Source organism: Phocoena sinus, chromosome 18 (assembly GCF_008692025.1).
Source record: "Phocoena sinus isolate mPhoSin1 chromosome 18, mPhoSin1.pri, whole genome shotgun sequence".
Taxonomy (NCBI): Eukaryota; Metazoa; Chordata; class Mammalia; order Artiodactyla; family Phocoenidae; genus Phocoena; species Phocoena sinus.
Genome location: NC_045780.1, coordinates 69,527,339 through 69,548,406, shown reverse-complemented (window position 1 = coordinate 69,548,406; position 21,068 = coordinate 69,527,339). Strand labels below are relative to the sequence as shown.

The 21,068-nt window shown below is 44.6% G+C and overlaps 1 protein-coding gene across 5 annotated transcripts in view; it reads left to right on the top strand.

Annotated features, from left to right (window-relative positions):
- The window catches only part of GGACT (gamma-glutamylamine cyclotransferase), a 47,069-nt gene that overhangs the window by 19,686 nt on the left and 6,315 nt on the right, over nt 1–21,068 (top strand). For 3 of the 5 annotated variants that reach the window (XM_032611124.1, XM_032611121.1, XM_032611123.1), the window contains one exon: nt 16,952–17,006. The exons of the other annotated variants lie outside the window; for them this stretch is intronic. In XM_032611124.1, coding sequence (XP_032467015.1) covers nt 16,954–17,006 — 53 coding nt within the window. In that variant the 5' untranslated portion in view covers nt 16,952–16,953. The remainder of the gene's footprint in view (nt 1–16,951; nt 17,007–21,068) is intronic. 5 annotated transcript variants of the gene reach the window in all.

Sequence of the window (21,068 nt, the reverse complement as noted above, 5' to 3'; positions counted from 1 at the left end):
ACTTGCTATGATTTCAGTCTTCTTAAATTTGCTAAGACTTGTTTTGTGACCTAACATATAATCTATCCTAAAGAAAGTTCCATGTGTGCTTGAGAAGATCGTATATTCTGCCACTGTTGGATGGAATGTTCTGTATATGTTTGTTAGGTCCATTTGGTCGAATCTGTGGTTCAAGTCCAATGCTTCCTTGTTGATTTTCTGTCTGCATGATCTATCCATTGATGAAAGTGAGGTATTGAAGTCACCTACTATTATTGTGGTTTTGTCTGTTTCACCATTCAGATCTGTTCCTATTTGCTTAACATATTTAAGTGCTCCCATGTTGGGTGCATAATATCTTTTTCCATCCCTTCACTTTGAGCTTATGTGTGTCCTTAAAGCTGAAGTGAATCTCTTGTAGGTGGCATATAGTTGGGTCTCGTTTTTTTTGTTTTGTTTTGTTTTTAATAAATTTATTTATTTTTGGCTGCGTTGGGTCTTTGTTGCTGCGCGCAGGCTTTCTCTAGTTGAGGCGAGCAGGGGCTACTCTTCGTTGTGGGCGGACTTCTCATTGAGGTGGCTTCTCTTGTTGTGGAGCACGGGCCCTAGGTGCACAGGCTTCAGTAGTTGTGGAGCACGGTTTTAGTTGCTCCGCGGCATGTGGGATCTTCCCAGACCAGGGCTCGAACCCGTGTCCCCTGCATTGGTAGGCCGATTCTTAACCACTGCGCCACCAGGGAAGTCTGGGTCTCGTTTTTTTTAATCCCATCCAGGCACTTCATGTCTTTTGATTGGAAAATGCAATCTACATTTTAGGTAATTGTTGGTAGGTAAGCACTAACTAATGCCATCTTATTGTTTTCTGGCTGTTTTATAGTTCCCTTGTTTCTTTCTTCCTTTCTTGCTCCCTTTCTATGGTGGTATGCTCCAATTCCTTTCTGTTTATATTTTGTGAATTTACTGTAGATTTTTGCTTGTGGTTACCATGGGACTCACATAAAACATCTTATAGATGTAACAGTCTACTAGTACTCTGCCATTTAACCTTTGTACCACAGTTAAGTGGTTAGCACACCATATTACAGTATTAGAGTGTTCTAAATTGGGCTATGTATTTACTTTTACTAGTGTATTGTATATTTTCATGTGTTTTCACGCTACTGATTAGAGTCTGTTCGTTTCAGCTTGAAGAACTAAAGCATTTCTAATACGGCAGGTCTAGTGATGAATTCTCTCAGCTTTTGGCTGTTAGGATAATTCCTTATTTTCCCTTCTTTTTTTTTTTTTTTAAGCATTTATTTATTTATTTATTTTAGGCTACGTTGGGTCTTTGCTGCTGCGTGCGGGCTTTCTCTAGTTGCAGTGAGCGAGGGCTACTCTTCGTTGCGGTGCGCGTGCTTCTCATTGTGGTGGCTTCTCTTGTTGTGGAGCACGGGCTCTAGGCACGCAGGCTTCAGTAGTTGTGGTACACGGGCTCAGTAGTTGTGGCTTGCGGGCTCTAGAGCACAGACTCAGTAGTTGTGGCACACAAGCTTAGCTGCTCTGTGGCATGTGGGATCTTCCTGGACGAGGGCTCAAACCCGTGTCCCCTGCATTGGCAGGCAGATTCTTAACCACTGCGCCACCAGGGAAGTCCTCTCTTCAATTCTGAAGGATAACTTTGCCAGATAGGGTATTCTTCATTGGCAGGTTTTTTTTTTTTTCCTTTCAGCACTTTGAATATATTATTCCACGCTCTCCTGGCTTGTAAGGTTTCTAATGAGAAATACATGATAGCTTAATTGGGTATTCCTTTATAGATTACAATCTCCTTTTCTCTTGCTGCTTTTAGGAGTTTCACTTTGTCTTTGATTTTTGACAGTTTCATATAGTGTGTCTTAGAGAAGATCATTTTGGATTGAAATAATGGGGTGATCTATATCTTTATGAATGTGGATGTCCAGATTTTTCCCCCAGGTTTAGGAAGTTCTCAGCCATTATTTCTTTAAATAAGTTTTCTACCCCCTTCTCCCTCTCTTCTCTTTCTGGAACTCCAGTAATTCATGTATCAGTTCTTTTGATGGTGTCTCATGATTCACCTAGGCTCTCTTCTCTGTTTTTCATTCTTTCCTCTTTATTCTCCTCTCACTGGGTTATTTCAAAGTTCCTATCTAACTCACAGATTCTTTCTTCTGTGTGGTCTATTCTGCTGTTGGTACTCTCTGTTGCAGTTTTCACTTCTTTCTTCGAGTTCTTCAGCTCCAGAATTTCTCTTTGGTTCTTTTTTATAATTTCTGTCTGTCAATTTTCTCATCTTGTTTACATATTGTTTTTCTGATTTCAGTTTTTTGAATTGCCTTTCTGGGTTTTCTTGTAGCTCACGTTTCCTCAGAACAATTATTTTTCATTCTTTATTGAGTAAATTGTAGATCTCCATGTATTTGGATTCGGTTACTGGGAAATTATTGTGATCCTTTGGTGATGTCACATTTCCTTGATTTTTCATGCTCCTTAGAGTTTGTGTCCCTGTTTTCATATTTGGGGTAGCAGTCACCTCCTCCAGTCTTTCCTAACTGCCTTTAGGAGAGATTCTGAAGCTTCCTTACACCTTGTATGAGTACACCTGCTCCACACCTCCTGCTTTCCTTTATGGCAGAATTCTTAGGCTTGTGTGTCTTCTCCTGATCTTACAACACACTAGGCTGGCTGTTGATAGCCTCTCGTTTTCACAAAATAGGTGCTGCAGCTCAAGTTTGTGTTTTCTCCCTAGCCTTCTACCACATCTCGCTCTCAGAAGCATGCAAAGGGAGCTAGCCTGAGAGTGGGAGGAGGTGTGGGTGAGGCACGCGGGGTGCTGGGGGTGCCCGCAGGCCAGTTGGGAGGATCCTTGAGTGAGGCTTCCCCAGGGCTTGTGGACAGGCTTCCTGATGGAGTCCATGATGTACACAGCAATTAATGACCTCCAAAAATCTAATTGGCTCTTCTTCCTATCTGCTCCCTGCCTCCAGTCATGGAGCCCCTGATTTAATACTCTGGATTCTGTGAGAGAGAAATGAGCCTCTTTGGCAGTGTCCCTACAGCTGGGGAAGCTGGGTGCTCACTCATCCTCTCCCTTTTCCCCAGGGGAGAAATCATGGGCCAAGAAGGTCTTGTTTAGCCATAAGTGTTCCACCTTGGGGAAGAGGTGATGCTGGCATAGTCAAGCTGTTCCTCTTACCGGACCAGTGTGTCCAAACACATTTTTTTCTGCTCTGGTGGAATGCTGGGCCCTCTCCTCTGGAAACCAGTATTACACCAGGGCTCTCTCATCCGTGGGTGACTGCCCAGGTCAGTGTTCTCCAGGTGCTCTGAGATGGCGGCTGAGAGAGGCTGGAGCCACTCACAGGTTCCTGATGGTTCCACAGCCCCTGTTACCTGATGTGCAGGTGGGCAAGACTCCACCTGAATCCCTTGGCGAATGGTGCTGGATCCCACAGCTCCCACAGAGGTGCTTTTGTTTGCTCATTTTTGTTGTTGGCTGGGGGGGGGCGGAAATCGAGGGACGTCATGTGACTCAGTACAATGTTGATCTTGACGTCTATAATTTCTCTAATTCCACAGTCTTCTATGTACAGCTCTATAGTAAATATTGAAATACAAGCCTTGTTCAGCTTTTTCAATATTGTTTTCGCTATTCTGTTTGCTACTTTGAGCTTTTATATACATTTTAGAATCAGCTCATCAATTTCTACCAAAAAAAACTCAACAAAAACCCCAGAACCTATTGTGACTTTCATTAAGATTATGTTGAATCTATAATTCAATTTGGGGAGAATTATCATTTTTACAGTATTGAGTTCTGATCCATGAAAACATGCTATATCTCTCCACTTGTTATATATTTAATTTCTCTCAACAGTGTTTTAAATTTTTAGCTACAGGTCATGCACATATTTTGTTAATGTCCATAAGTATTTCAGACTTTTTGGTGCTATTGCAAATGATACTGGATTTTTAAATTTCAAGTTCCCACTTTTTAATATATTTTATATTTTAAAATATACTAGTTCTCTGGTAGTATACAGAAATACAGTTGATTTTCACATATGGATCTTGTAGCCTAAGACTCTGCTAAATTCACTTATTAGTTCAAGTAGCTTTTTTGTCAGTTTTTTAGGATTTTCTATACAATCATGTCAATTGCAAACAAAGGTAGTTTTATTTCTTCCTCAAGTGTATGCCTTTTATTCTTTTCTTCTTTATTACCCTGGTTAGGCTGCAGTATCCCATGTTGAATAGAAGTAGGGAGAGTGGAATCACTGCCTTGTTTCCAATCTGAAGGGGGAAGTGTTTGATTATGCACCATTAAAAAGGGTGTTAGCTGTAGGTTTTTCATAGATGCTGTTTATCAGATTGAGGAAGTTCTATTCCTAGTTTGCTGGTAATTTTTATCATGAATTGTTGAATTTTGTCAAATAACTTGTCCTGCATCTATTGAGATCATTATAAGGTCTTTCTGTTTGAATCTGTTAATATGGTGATTCATTGATTACTTTTGAAATATTAAACTTACATTCCTCGGATGAAACAGTCCTTGGTACTGATGTATCATCCTTTTTATATATTACTAGATTTGATTTGCTAATATTTATTTGTTCAGGACTTTTTTGCATTTATGTTCATAAGAGGTATCTGGCCTGTAGTTTTCTTTTCTATGAATGTCTTTATTTGGTTTTGTTATCAGGGTAATATTGACCTCGTAAAAGGAGTTGTGAAGTATTCCTTCCTCTTCTGTTCTCTGGAAAAGTTTATTTAATACTGGCATTATTTATTCCTTAAATGTTTGGTAGAATTCACCAGTGAAGTCATCTACCTCTCTGAGTAAAAGTTATAGAAAAGTTGTAGTTACTTTAGTGAGGTTTGGTAGTTTGTGCCTTTAAAGGAATTTTTCCACTTTAAGTTGTTAAACTTACTGGTATAAAGTTGTTCACTGTATTCCCTTATTACCCTTTAATGTTTGTCGATGTCCTGTCTTTGATTTCTTATGTTGGCAATTCATATTTTCTCTCTTTTTTGGCAAGGGGCATAAAAGTAGAGCAACTGGTACAGTGATTCTCATATATCTATCACCCGGAGTCAATAATGATCAACATTTTGCCACATATGCTTCATTAATCCTTTTTTTTTAACTTGAATATTTTATTTCTTTATTTTTAAAAGATGCTTTATTTTTTTCGTTTTTGTTTTTTTGGCTGCATTGGGTCTTTGTTGTGGTGCGTGGGCTTTTCATTGCAGTGGCTTCTCTTGTTGTGGAGCATGGGCTCTAGGCACATGGGTTTCAGTAGTTGCAGCATGCGGGCTCAGTAGTTGCGGCACACAGGCCCTAGAGCGCACGGGCTTCATTAGTTGTGGCGCATGGGCTCAGTAGTTGTGGTGTGTGGACTCTAGAGCGCAGGCTCAGTAGTTGTGGCATATGGGCTTAGTTGCTCCGTGGCAAGTGGGATCCTCCTGGACCAGGGATCCAATCCGTGCCCACTCTGTTGGCAGGTGGATTCTTAACCCCTGCACCACCAGGCAAGTCCCTACTTGAAGTGTTTTAAAGTACTACACATTATGATATTTCACAACCCCCAGATACTTACATATGCATCTCTTAAAAGTAAGCTTTTTTTTTTTTAATAGAACCATATGCCATTATCCATTCCTAAAAATATTAACTGTGATTCCTTGGTGTCATCTTTTACCTAGGCACATGCCTGTAGGATTTTCCTGATTGTCTCAGAAATGTCATTTTATAGTTGATATGTTCAAATCAGAATCCAGACAAGGTCCACACCTTACCCAGGGCTGTTATGTATCTTAGGTCTCTTAATCCAGGGCAAACCACCCTTACTTTTATTTTTATATTTTTTAAAATTTATTTTTATTAATTAATTAATTAATTAATTTTGGCTGCGTTGGGTCTTCATTGCTGTGCACAGGCTTTCTCTGGTTGCGGCGAGCAGGGTCTACTCTTCATCGTGGTGTGCGGGCTTCTCGTTGCAGTGGCTTCTCTTGTTGTGGAGCGCACGGGCTCTAGACACGCGAGCGTCAGTAGTTGCGGCACGTGGGCTCAGTAGTCGTGGCTTGCAGCCCTGGAGCGTGGGCTTCAGTAGTTGTGGAGCACGGGCTTAGTTGCTCCGTGGCATGTGGGATCCTCCCAGACCAGGGATGGAACCCGTGTCCCCTGCATTGGCAGGTGGATTCTTAACCACTGCGCCGCCAGGGAAGTCCCACCCTTACTTTCAAAAAAATTTCTTCCACAGAATGTTTCACATTCTGGGTTTATCTGTTTGCTTCCAGTTGATATCATTCCATGATAGGAGTTTCTTTAAGCTGAGAGTAACTGTGATATGCCTTGGAGCCTCTGTCCCCCTGGGGATCCTTCCTTAGCTCTTATGCCTTGGAGGGGTGTGGAGTAGGGGCACCTCCCATTTCACGGCCTGGGGAACATCTGCTTCTCCGTCCAGCTCAGGCCAGGCCACTTCTGTGAAGCCTGGGTCTCCCTCACCTCTGACCTCCACTTCATTATGTATCTTTGTCTTGTACGCTGTGGTTTCCTGTGTGTTTTAAGTCTTGTCCTCACAAATCTTTTCTCTGTTACTGTATGTGTTCTTTAAATGTAATGTAATATTTTATGAAAGCATAACACACATCAGAGAAGTGTAGAAATCAGATAGCTTGATGGATTTTCATAATTGGAGCACACCCATGCACCCAGCCCCTAGATCAGGTGTCCTCAGGTGTCCTCATGACCTTCCAGGCATCGCTTTCCTCCCAGCGGTAACCTCTGTCCTGACATCCAGCAGCAGAGATTAGTCGGGCTGTGATTTACCTCCGTGTAAATACAATCATGGGAGCTCCCTGGCAGTCCAGTGGTTAGGACTTGGCGGTTTCACTGCCACGGGCCTGGGTTCAATCCCTGGTCAGGGAACTAAGATCCCGCAAGCCTCACGGCGCAGCCAAAAAAATTAATTAACTAATTCATTTTTTTAAAAAAGTAAATATATAATCACTCAGTATATGCTGTTTTTGTCTGACTCTCACTCAGCATCGCTTTGAGGTTTATGCGTGTTACACAGAACAACCTTGTCCGTTCTCATTGCTGTAGCGTTTTTCTCAGTTTACCGCTGTTCATTAGCCTACCTTACTGTTAGGGACATTTAGGTAGTGTCTAGTTTTGGGCCATTCTAAATGGTGCTGATCGGAATATTCTCCTAAGTGTCTTTTTGGTGAACCTGCGTCCGCCTTTCTGCAGCACCTCTGCCTGGAGTGGAGCTGTCGGGTGGCTGGGTCCGCAGAGGCTTAGTTTTTATAGATGCCGCCAAATGGTCTTCCACTGCAGTTGCACTAGATCATTTTTTAAAACCCAAAATCTTGCCCTGTCACTTCGCAGGCTTACCTGCTGCCCTTCATTACCCCCATCACATGGAGTTGAAATCCAGAGCCCCATCCTCCCTCCTTGGCCCCTTCTCCAGTGCTCCTGGCGCCCAGGGGTGCCCAGCTGTCCCCGCGACTCAGACCACCCCGAGCCGTGCCTGCCTGTTGCCTGCATCTCCTGGAAGCCTCTGCTCTTCAGGCAGTGCTCTCCTTCAGAACGTGAGATGCCCTGCTTCCCCGTACATGTCTCCTCCCTCCTCCCCCACCCCCTGCCCACAGTTTGTCTTATAATCATCTTTTAGTGTATCTGCCTCCTCAGGCCACGGCTCCTTAAAAACAAGGGCTGTTTCGTTTATCATGGTGTTCCTGGCACTTAGCACAATGCCTGGCCCAAGTAGTTGCTCAGAAACTACTGAATGAGTGGGTGAATGAATAACCTTCAACTAGCCTGGAAGTACTGAACCCTGGGCAGGTGACAGTAACAGAAACTTGGTGGCTGGTGGATCACTGCTTGCCTTACAGAAACTTTAAACCGGGCTTTGGTCTGTAAGCTGAACAGAGCAGGGCTTAAAGCACAGCCCCTCCCCCAGGAGTGACAGGTGGGGAGTCGCAGGCAGTTTATCATCTTTCACATTTCACAGCCGTCATTTGCTATGAACACCAACGAGAGCTTCAGTATTTCTGCCACTAAGAAATGGCAGCAATGTGTGTTTCTCCTAGTTGACCGCAGCATGTATTGGGAGGAGTTGTAGAGGTTTTGGATTCAGCCTTGACTTTAAATCCAGGCCCTTCCATTTAATAGCTGTGCTGTTCTGGTTAAATAACTCTTCTGAGCTTCAGTTTCTACGTGTGAAATGGGACGATAATATGTACCTTGTGGGGCTGCGGGAGGATTGGCGAGTTCTCGGAGATCCGTCGACAGTCCCCATAACGACAAAGTTTCTTCCCTTCTCCCAGGGCAATAGGTGAAAATAACAAACCGCTTCAGCCAGTTTCTGCTGGGCTGTGTCTTCCCGAAGATCCGGGCGGAGCTGGATTGCACTGGCACCTCTCCTTTTTCGTGGAGGAGAGGAGGGCTCAGCCTGCAGCTTGGGGAGAGAGCGGATAGGAGGACAGGGCCCCTCAGCTGCAGGGGGCGGGGGCCAGGCGGGTTCAGAGCTCGGTCTCAGGCCCCCAGGGGGACACCGGGCCGGGAAGCATCTCCTTTCCTCTTGGGTGCTAGCACCTGGGGAGGAGATGTAGCCCCCTGGGCAGTGTGGTCCCTGTGAGTTAGGGACCCGTGCTCTGGAGAATTGTCTTTAGTCCAAGATGGGTGAGCAGGAGGGGAGAGAGAAATTCCTTGACTCAAAAATAATTGAAATCATTATTGTATTGAAACAGTTTACGTGGATTTTGAAGGATTAGCTCCCTGCTGCCTCTGCACCACACTGGACAGCAGAGTCCTGGTCCTGGTTCTTAGGGGCCCATTCAGAGGACCAGCAGAGTGTACATTGTTTTTAGGGGCTTCAACTAGGACTTTGGTAACCCTTAGACAGTTTTGTGAAGCATGGCCCTCTGGAGGGGATTGCTTTTTTCCTCTTTTGGGAGGAATTCCTGAGATACCAGGGAAATCTAGTAATACCAGCACAGGAGAGAAGATACAGCTCATCCCACTGACCACGGGCTGGACCCACAACAGATGAGACCACTGATTTTCTTGCCCTTGGCTGACATTGCTTTGTTTGGGTTTTTTTTTCTTTTTTTAGGAAACTTTTTATTGACTTATTTTTGGCTGCATTGGGTCTTTGTTGCTGCACGCGGGCTTTCTCTAGTGATGAGCGGGGGCTACTCTTCATTGTGATGCATGGGCTTCTCATTGCAGTGGCTTCTCTTGTTGTGGAGCACAGGCTCTAGGTGCGCGGGTTTCAGTAGTTGTGGTGCGTGGGCTCAGCAGTTATGGTGCACGGGCTTACTTGCTCTGTGGCACGTGGGATCTTCCCAGACCAGGGCTCGAACCTGCATTGGCAGGTGGATTCTTAGCCAGGGAAGCCTGCTTTGTTTTTATATAAGAAAGTTGTTTGGTAACTAAAATGCTCAGGCTATTCGATTAGGAAAATGGCTGAATAAGCCCAGTGGAGGTTCCCTGAGTCCTTCTCTTTATTATGATCGAAAGATCATGTAAACTTAATTTAAAAAAAGGAAAATCCCCATGATGAAAAACAGTTCTGTTGTTTTTGAAACAAGTTTGAAAAAGTGATTAAACTGAATGTAGCAGCGTCTCTTCTCTGATGACCACAGAGCGCTAACAAGGGATTTTTACATTTTAACTGGATATTGCTCTCCTAGGAGTGGACCGCGTGTTGTCTTTTAAGTGCTTTTCAGAAGCCAAGTATAGACCAAATTGGGATCCCAAATTGGGATCCGCCCCAAAACACCAGAGGCCGAGGTGTGTGAAACCGGGGAAGGCTGGTGTCGGCCTCCAGTGGTCCCAGTAGCTTTTAAGGTAGGTTTTTGCTTTGCTTGTTTGGGTGGGGATATAGTTTCTAAGAGGGTTGGATTTACTTGGTTTAGTGCATTCAGTTCCTTCAAAGCCCCAGTCACTCCAACAAAATATATTTTTCTGGGAATTCTGGACTCAAAGTATTGACTTCCGTCAGCGAGCAGTGAGCTGCATGTTCAGGACTCATGGGAATGTGAGTAAATGGATCCACTTTATATAAAGTATTTAAAAGCATGTTCAAATGGAATATTACTCAGCCATAAAAAGAAATGAAATTGAGTTATTTGTAGTGAGGTGGATGGACCTAGAGTCTGTCATACAGAGTGAAGTAAGTCAGAAAGAGAAAAACAAATATCGTATGCTAACACATATATATGGAATCTAGAAAAAACAATAGTTCTGAAGGACCTAGGCGCAGGACAGGAATAAAGATGCAGACGTAGAGAATGGACTTGAGGACACGGGGAGGGGGAAGGGTAAGCTGGGATGAAGTGAGAGGGTGGCATGGACATACATACACTACCAAATGTAAAACAGATAGCTAGTGGGAAGCAGCTGCATAGCACAGGGAGATCAGCTCGGTGCTTTGTGACCACCTAGAGGGGTGGGATAGGGAGGGTGGGAGGGAGACGCAAGAGGAAGGAGATATGGGAACATATGTATACGTATGGCTGATTCACTGTGTTCTACAGCAGAAACTAACACACCATTGTAAAGCAATTATACTCCAATAAAAGTGTTAGAAAAATAAATAAATAAAAAATAAAAGCATGTTCAGCAACATGGCCTTAAGTTCCTCCCTTTTTACTTGTAATTCAGAGTTTGAACTTCTCTCTCAGCTGTTTTAGTTGAATTTTACTTGGGTTAGAAAAGCACTGAAAGGATTTGAATGCTTTGGGAACAATTAATCAAAAAACCCATCAGGCTTAATTTTGAGTTCTGTTTTCATTTTTTAAAAGGCTTCTTTTTAAAAAAGTCTTTAAAACTGGAGTTAATATGTGTGTGTGTGGAGTGGTTCCTCCTTCAGGCACTCTGAGGAAGGCCTTGGCTTTTTTGGTTCGCACTCCTCTTGGCCACCTGACTGCCTCTAGGTAGCCAACATCTTGTTGGAGAAATTAAGCTGGTTTTTAATAATAATCTTAGCAAAAGGTAATTCTGAAGGTGAATCTGTTATCGCTACCGCAAGCATCGAGTCCTGGATTCCAGAGCCCCTGGAAACGGAGTTCGGGTTGTTCCTGATTTGCTGGGGCCGGCAGTGCCGACCAGCTGGGGCCCCTGTGCTGGTGGTTTCTGAGCGGTGCCCGGGGTTCCCTTTGTAGTGGAGGTGCTGTCTCCCGGGGTTTGGGGTTTGACGTTTGACGTCTTGCAGTCGTTTTTGGCGGTCATCTGCCAGAGCCTTCCCAACTAATTCATTCTGTCCTACAGCGTTGGCCACTGGCCGTCTCTCGATGGTAGCCGAGCTCCTGTTGCCCACATCTCCCACCACCTGCTGTGGCCTTGCCCCCTTGGCCTGGGTGAGGTTGGCAGTGCCTGGCTTTGACCTTTGATCCCTCTTGTTCCTCCAAAGCTATAAAATATTACATTAAATACAGGGGGCCTAGCCTAGCCAGGGCCTTACCTGCATTTGTAACTATTATATTCACTTTCTGGTAGGCCTGACTTCTAAAATGGTTATCTAGGAGTTGTTGAAATGGGTGTATTTCTCTTCTTTTTAGGACATTTTGTTAGACAACGACCTAGGAGGGAATGGCTTTGTGTGATATTTTCTAATTGTTCTTCTGTGTTGCTTCTAACTTAAAGTTGCATTCCCAAACTCCCATTTCTCACCTAGGAAAGCAAAAGAGTCAAATAAAAATCATTTTAAGTTACACATTTCAGCCTTAAAATGTTTCTGAAAGACGAAACCTTTTAAATTGTCCACCAATGGGTTGTCATTCCCGTTCCCTCCACTGCTTTCTGCCTGAGTTGTCTTCAAGAGGAAAAAAAAGATCTTTGGGGGGCATACAACATAGGGTGGGAGTTACCTGCCTTCACCCAGCCCTGCTGGCCCTTCCGGTGCCCTGCAGAGGGGGTGGGGCTGGGGGCAGACCTAGATTCCTGGCTCTTCCCCGTTGACTTGCTCCAGGCAGAGTAAACATGCTTTGAGCAACTGCCAGCAAGCAAGTTAAAAGCTGCTCCTCTAGCAGGCCTGCAAAAAACATTCTAAAAGGCAAAGCATTTGCTGCATTTCCTAGGGGACAACTGTGGGAAGTCTCTGCTTGGTCAGCAGCCAGTGCAGACGGGCCCTGGGTGGCTAATGACAGCTGGCGAGGCCCGATCTTAGTCCCATTCCCCGCCCCTCGGAGGCCCCTGCGTCCTGGGCCACACCTAGGACTTCTCTACCTTTCCACTGCCCTCCTTCCAGGAACCCAGGTAACAGTCACAGAGAAGTCTGTCTTGTTTCATTGTTATGTTGGGTTCCAGAAAATAATTGAGTTTAAGGGAGGCCATTACAAAGCTGTTTTAGAAATACTTTGGAAATACTCAGATGATGGTGGAAATCGAAATGAAAGATGTTAAGTTTTTGCTGCTGATTAGGGATTGTGAAGTGTGTTGAACTCAGATAAAAACGTAAACTGGTAATAATTACGGAGTGAGTAGCCCACGGATTGCCTTCTTTCCATGATCCCATTTAATCTTTTTTTTTTAGCTCAACTTTCCTTGATGTGTGATTTACACACAAGAAAACTCACATGAAGTACAGATGGATGATTCTGACAAATGTATACGCCCATGGAACTACTGTCCTAATAGAGATAAGAAATCCCCCAACCCCATACTGGCTGGTCCGAGTACTGTCCCTAGAGGTTGGTTTTGCAACTTCTGAATGAAGCTTTTGTCGGGCATGGATGTTTACTGCTGCTCCCGGGAAGGCTGGGAGGCAGTGCCTGGCCCTGAGTCATAGTCCGAGTCCAGAGCACTTCACCCTCCCTAGCCCTTGCATCCGTGTCTGGGCATCTGAAGGAAGTGCTGGTGGAGCCACAGGACTGAATGTGACGTCCATCGATTTTGCACCCTGAGCAGTATCTGAACCTGTGGTTTTTGTGATAGAGAAATTGAGAGATTCCAAACAGGCTGAAGGCCTGCGGGACCTCTTTGGGAATCTGGACTGAGAGGGAAATCCCTTGGTTTACTGCAGCAAGTATTTATTAAGTGGCTACTGCATGCACTGAACTGTGCTGGCTGACGTGGAAGATGTGAAATGAAGTTTAGGCCCCCCACCCTTGAGGAGCTTTGTGGTTCCAAGAAACAGTTTAGAAAGAATGGTTCCAGGCAAGACAAAGTGCAAAATGAAAATGCGGGGTCCCTTGTTCAGAAGGCAGGAGAAGTTACTGTTAAAGTTCCTAAAATAGGCAGCCTTTTCCTTTCTTCAGTCTCTCTTGACTTGTCACGGTGTTTTTCAGTTGCTATTTTATTATTATTTATTTATACCTTATTTAATTATATATTATTTTACTATATTGTTATACTGCATTCTCAGCCTTGAGTTTTTCTTTTATCTTTATGTTGCACAACTTCAATTTTAAGTTTAAATGCAAACATAGGAACACTTAACTCATATGTATGACAGTATTTTGTAACTTGTGCACGCCTATGTACTTTATTCTTACCAGAACTGGAAGCTCTGCTCAAAACTGTCTCAACTGTATTGATTTCCCTTCTTGACATGTGCCAACTCTACCAACACTGTCCGCCTTCGGCGCCTGGTGCTGGAGCGGAGACTGCGGACTGGGAACCCGGGGGCTCTGGGGGTCGCCCTTGCCCCCCGTGTGTGTCTCGTGTGTGTGGCTGGCCTGTTGGGAGAGGCACCCAAGGAAGGAAGGAGAGGGTAGAGTTTCTGGCCTACTGGTGTTTCTATGAATGCCGTTGTTGCGTTCTTCCTGCGTTCAGAGCCGGTTCTGCTTGGAATGGAAAGGTGGCCTCTCCCGGCTGCGCCAGGTGTCGATGTAGCTCGCGCCTCGGCCTCGCTGAGTCTCGCTGATCCCACCGGTCGTGGGTCCGCCGGGATCCTGTGCTTCTGGGTCGTGGGGAACACGGTGAGCCGCTGGGCTGCACGGACCTCCTCTGATGGCTAGTAGGCGCTCGAGCCCTCATCGCTTACGCAACACACGTCCAGATACGATTGCTAACTGTCCTGGGATAGGGACCGCTTCTGGGTGCACATTCCCCGGGCAGGCTACCCTGGTGTGTGCTCCGCGCCTGCGGAACACCTGCGGGCACCTTAGGGACGAGGATGGAAATGGAACCTGGTGGGGGGCGTTCCCGGGCCATGGCTGCCGGGGGCCCTTCGGGGGCTGGGAGCTGTTCCTGTTCTGCGTCTGCGCAGGAGGCAGGAGAGGACACCTCCTCCTGGAGCTGGCGGAGCCCCTGCAGGGTAGGGGCGTGAAAGCAGGTCTTCAGCCTGGCCATCTGTATACATCGCGTTTCATTTCCTAGTTTCCCCGTCTGTAAACTGGACAGTGGTGGGGAGTGAGGCGATCTCGCTTTGAGTGTTAGCGTAAGCGAAGCATCTAGCATCTAACACGGTAAAAATGCTCTCAGCCCTGGGGGTGGCATTATTCATATTTTCCCCTCTGAGCCTGAAGTCGCGCCCACTGGGCAGGTGGGCTCTTGGTGATGAGGACTGTTCCGGGGGTCCGACTCGCCAGGACACGAGCGGTGCTCCCCCGGCCGCGCCTCCCGGTGCCTGGGAGCCCGCCGCGGGCAGCGCCTCCGCTGCAGCCGCCCGCTCCGCATCCCACCGTCCCCTGCGGCCCTTTCCCGACGGCGCCAGGCCTGTCCAGCTGCTCCTGACGGACCTCAGAGTGCACCTGGCGGCGGCCGACCATCACATCTCCCTAGTGGTCGCTGTATGTTTAAAAGATGGCAACACAGTGGCCTTTAAAATGGTGTGGCATTAAAAGTTTTTTCTTCTAAGAATTTCTGTCGTGGGCAAAGCGTAGAAGCCCGCGGGACGGTTGCCAGGCAGCACTCGGAGGCCCCGTGGGGCATCAGGACCGGGACGCGCCGCTTGTCCTCGCGGACCCGCGAAGGCTCAGAGTCTGGGGAGACTGCGAGTGTGGACCCAGCCTCTGGATTTCAGAGGCACTGCGTCGCCCGGGCTGCTGGGCTCACGTCAGAAGGGTGTTCTGCCATACGTGTTTCTGGGGTCCCCAGCGGGGCGGTGGGCAGGAAGCCCTGGCGGCTGTTGCAAAGAAGGCAGTGCGAGGTGGGGGAGCATCAAAGCGGCCGCAGGACGCGCGGCCTCCCTGGCAACGCCCGGCCCGGGAGAGGCTGACCGAGCTCCAGGGCAGAGGTCGAGGCGGCTTGTTTTTTCACCTGTTTCCTACAGCCCTAGAAACCTCTGAAGAATGACCGTGTAACTATAGCAGACACTCAGGCGTCTCTCCGGGGACAGGAACGTTACAGTAGGAAGGGACAGCGGTTCCTATACAAGGAGAAACGAGCACACATCACACGTGCCTTTTACCGACGTTCGGCAGCCCTGAGTAACGTCGGCTGAGGCCATGCCCGGGCCTGTGGCCACACGAGGCCCGGGGCAGCGCGTGGCTTCGCTGAAGCTGGTCCTCGCTGTGACAGGGGCCATCACGGGTTTGGTGGGAGTCAACTTTGACACACAATGTTGAACGAGAAAAGCTACTTATACAGCAGGCAGGCGGGGAGGCAGAGATGCGGGGCTGCTGGGCGTCCAGACAGGGGCGAGCGGCAGAGCCGTAACTTGGTGCGACCGAAGCCGGTCGTTTCACCTGTCTTTTCTGGCACAGTCTGACCTCTACAGCAGGCAGGCAGTGTTCATGGCTTAAGGGTTTATCACTTAGAGAAAACAGTAAAATCTGTATGTCATCATTTCCAGCTGTCTAGCATTTCCTCCTGTCATTAAATGTTAATACAGGATGAATATTTTTGTGGAGACACCTTTTTTCATTTTTAAAGGTTGTTTTCACGTTAGAAGCTGGTGTCCATTTAAATCCTTTGGCAGCTGGTATGTGTGTGTGTTTCCAAATATGGTCCCAGTGTGTGCAATAGTTAGTTTGTAAACTAGCAGATTAAACTCTAAAATTAAGTCCTGCCTTTTACACGCTTGCCACCAGGTGGCTAAGAGAAAATAGTAAGCAGGAAAACCCCAATAATTATGCGAAGGACTCATAATGACTTTCAATTTCTGCTTCAGCGATGAAATATGAAACTCTAGATGGACTGTGTTTCAGTAAGAAAACTGCTGAATAAGTGACAGAGGCATTTCAAGCAGTGCCAGGCCAGATGGACATTTCCATGAGTGTTTTTGTTTTCTTAAATATTGACAATGTTAAACTAACCAAATTTTGCTGAAATAAAACTTTTTGAGACTCTCTCTGAGCCTCTTCCACCTCTGGGCTGACCCCTGGATGTCCACATTATTCCTAACTAGTTGGGTTTGAGACAAGGTTTCAGCTTTTGGGCTTTAAGACTCCCAAGGGGAGGGTGACTCCCAAGGGGAGGGTGACTAAGTCCTGATCACAGCAGGGCCTCCCAATCAGGAAAGTTGCTTGCAAAGGCATCGCTTGAGTTCATTTAGAATCAGTTCTAAAACCCAAAAGTAAAATGCATCAAGCTGAATGTTAATATATCTTGTATGTCTCTTCCATTGAGTCTTTTATTAATGATAAGATATTATAGGGAAATCTGTGTATGGGGGGTGGTGACATAATAGGGTAGAAACGCCTTTAGGCTTTCTCTTCATGGAATGCACCTATTAAAGACAGCACCATGTGGCAGAAACTGTACCCACCCCCCACCCATCCCACATTGCTACGGCATCTTGAGATGGCGGATCTTGTCCAGTGAATTCAAAACCCAGTTTTGAATACAAAAACCAGTTTCCTCGCCGGTGCTCATATGGCCACTCAACTTCTGTGCTTTCCACTTTGCCCTCCAGTTATCTAATTTATTAACTTTGACAAGTAACCTCTTGGTTGTACATGATTTTATTCACAATTCATTTTTCTGACTCAAAGTGAACATGAGTGCCTTAATCCTCTAATGGGAATTAATTGCTTGTTTCAGTGCTTGACTCTGATCCTTTCTCAATCCCCACAGGGATGAGGCTCTTCCTGAAGGATCTGTGTTTGTTGTTCAAAACACAATCAGAAAGGTAATGATGTTTTTCTTGTGAAAGGAGCCAGAAATGCAGATTAGTTTTCTATTACATAAGTAGTATTCTCAAGCTAATATTATAAAGGATAAAATTCAGTAGATAAAATGTAGAAAACTATAATTTGATCATTCTATGAGGCTACATTATTTCCTAGAAAAGTTTAAATTTTTATTGCCAGGTTTTTGTTTTTGTTTTTAATGGAAATAAGCTATCTTCTGTGGAAGAAAGTTACTGAACTGATTTTCTACAGAGTTGGAATCCAACACCCTGTGGCTTAACCGTGATCATTTCTATGTAATATCAATCACCTGCCCAGGTATTTGCTTTGGCTCTGAAAAATGAAGGCCACAACTAATGCTTGATACGGCTTGATTCCCTCTCCCATTTATTACGTAGAATGTTCTTTTCTGTTTTATTTATAAGGGGCTTCCTTGAGAAGAATATAAGCTAGTAGATATATAAGATCTTTATAAAGGAAGGAGTTGGGGTGGAGAACTTAGGCGGGAACAGGGTCAAGGGGAAAAGGGAATTAATTAACCTTCATCGGGTCCTGAGGCCTGGCCCACAGTTGGCAGTCAGTAGTGATTAGCTCTTAGGGAGGCAGGATGAATGCAGTTTTAAAGAACAGGCATAGAAGTTCAGAGAGTTTAAATAACGTTCCCAGAGACCCACAGTTGTTTGTTAAGTGGTGGAGGTGGGAATTTGATTCAGGCCTGTCATTGTACCACAGTGTCCTTCTTCTTTACACTTACTGTGTGTGCACTGTGCCCTTTAATGGCCATCCAGCCCAATGATGTTCCCTGCAGGGGCTGGCCTGACCTGACCATCAGTGTCCTAGAGCAGGCCTACCTGGGAGCATCTACTTCACATTAAAGCAGAGATGCAAGTGCTCCTGATGGGCACTCTTCAAGTTGCTCTGGAAAAGCCCAAATGGCTCACCTACAGCTGTTTCTATCCGTTATTTATTGAATCAAGTACTTGCATTTTATTCAAGACTCCAACCATAACCCATTGCCGTGGAAGACAGACTGTAATGTATGAGCCTCAGAAGGTAGCATTCCCTTCTGCAGCAGCAGTGCTGCCCTCTCGTAGCCTGGCCCAGAGGTGTGTGTCAGGAGGGGCCCAGTGTGTTTGTTTCTGGCCTGAGTGAATCACAGGCATATTTTGAGTTAGCCCTGGCTGTGGTCTGAGCGGATCTGGCCAATGCAATAGTCTTTTCACATATTCTGATGGCTGTGACCTTCACAGCAGCCCTTGGAAATCAGCTGAACACGACATACAAGGAACAGGAGTATAGGGCGATAAGGAACGTGAAAAAGAAAAACTAAACCCAAAGCTAGCAGAGGAAGGAAATAATACAGATGAGAACAGAGGTGAATAGAGAAAAATCAATGAAACCAGGAGTTGATTTTCTTAAAAGAGCAACAAACTTTTTAACTAGATTAAGAAAAAAGAGAAGATGCAAATAACTAAAATCAAAAATGAAAGCAAGAACATTAAAACCCATTTTACAAAAATATAAAGGATTGTAAGAGAATACTGTGAACAATTGTATGGCAACAAATTGGTAACCTAAATGAAATGGATAAATTCCTAGAAACACATTCTAAGACTGAATCATGATGAAATTGAAAATCTGAACAGACCTTAACTAGTAAGAAGATTGACTCAGTAATCAAAAGTCTCTCCACAATGAAAATTCCAGAACCAGATGGCTTCACTGGTGAAGTCTACCAAACATGTAAAGAGAATCAGCATGAGTTCTCCTCAAACTCTTCCCAAAAATTTAAAAGGAGGGAAACACTTCCAAACTCACTCAATGAGGCCAGCACAACTCTGATAACCGAAGCCAGAAGAAGACACTGTAAGAAAAGTACAGACTAATATCTCTGACAAAGATTGATGCAAAAATTCTAAACAAAATACTAGCAAAGAGAATTCAATAACACATTAAAAGGATTATATACCATGACCAAGGGGGATTTATTCTTGGAATGCAAGGATGGTTCAACATATGAAAATCAGTCAATATAGTACACTACTGCTTTTTTTTTTTTTTGGCGGTATGCAGGCCTCTCACTGCTGTGGCCTCTCCTGCTGTGGAGCACAGGCTCCAGACGTGTAGGCTCAGCAGCCATGGCTCACAGGCCCAGCCACTCCACGGCATGTGGGATCCTCCCAGACCAGGGCATGAACCTGTGTCCCCTGCATCGGCAGGCAGACTCTCAACCACTGTGCCACCAGGGAAGCCCTATAGTACACTACTTTAACAGAATGAAGGAAAAAAAAAAAACTATCATCTCAATTGATACGGAAAATCATCTAGGAATAGAAGGAAATTACCTCAGCCTAATAAAGGCTGTATATGACAAGCCCATAGCTAACATCACACTTAATGGTGAAAAAGCTTTATAGATAGGGGTGTTTGCCTTTACCACTTTTATTCAATATAGTGATAAAAGTTATACATGGACAATCAGGCAAGAAAAAGTAATAAAAGACATCCAAATTGGAAAGGAAGAAGTAGGATTCTGTCTGTCTGTTCACATGATCTTATGTAGAAAATCCTAACATTTCTACAAGAAAACTATTAAAACTAGTAAATGAATTCAGCAAAGTTGCAGGGTACAAAATCAGTGTACAAAAATCAGTTGCATTTCAATACATTAATGATGAACAATCCAAAAAAAGTTTTTTAAACAATTCCACTTACAATAACATCAAAAAGAATAAAATACTTAGGAAACTTAACCAAGGAGATGAAAGACTTGTACACTGAAAACTACAAAACATTGTTGAAATTAAATAGAAAAACCTCTTCATGGATTGGAAGACTTAATATTGTTAAGATGTCAGTACCACCTAAACAGATTTAATGCTATTCTTGTCAAAATTCCCAATAGTGTTTTTCTTTCAGGAAAAAAAAACCAAAACCCATCCTGAAATTCATACGGAATTTCAAGGGACCCCAAGTGAGCAGAGCAATCTTGAGGAAAAAACAAAAACCAATAAAGTTGGAGGTCTCATATGTCCTGATTTCAAAACATACTGCAAAGCTACAGCAATCAAAACAGCATGATATTGACATTAAGACAGATATGTAGATCAATTGAACACAACAGAGAATGCAGAAATAACCCAGAAATAAATCCTTAGATACATGGTCAAATGATTTTTGACAAAGGTGGAAAGACCAACAGGGAACAGATGGTCTTTTGAACAATTGGAACACTAGATATTTATATGCAAAAGAATGAAGTTGGGCCCTTACTTTACACTGTATACAAAGATTAACTCAACCTGGATAAAAGTGCTCAACATAAGAGCTAAAACTATAAAACTCTTAGGAGAAGACACAGGGCAAAAGCTTCATGACACTGGGCTTGGCAAGGGTTTCTTGGATATGACACCAGAATGACAGGCAATAAAAGCAAGAGAATGACAGGCAATAAAAGCAAGAATTGGGTGATGTCAAAATTTAAAGCTTCTGTGCAGCAAAAAACACAATCAACAGAGTAAAAAGGTGACCTCAACCTATGAAATGGGAGAAAATATTTGCAAATCATATATCTAATAAGAGGTTAATATCCAAAAGATACAGAGAACTCCAGTAACTCAACAAAGAAAAAATGTCTGATTAAAAAACAGGCACCAGGGCTTCCCTGGTGGTGCAGTGGTTAAGAATCCTCCTCCCAATGCAGGGGACATGGGTTCTAGCCCTGGTCAGGGAACTAGATCCCACATGCATGCCACAACTAAGAGTTTGCATGCCACAGCTAAGGAGCCAGTGAGCCGCAACTGAAGGAGCCGGCGAGCCGCAACTAAGGAGCCCTGCCTGCTGCAACTAAGACCCAGCACAACCAAGATAAATAAAACAAAACAACAACAAAAGGAAAAACAGGCAAAGGACTTGAAGAAACATTTCTCCAAAGATATGCAATGGCCAACATGAAAAGATGTTCAACATCACTAATCATTACAGAAATGCAAATTAAGACTCACAATGAAACAAAATGAAAAGACAGCCCACAGCATGGGAGAAAATATTTGCAAACGAAG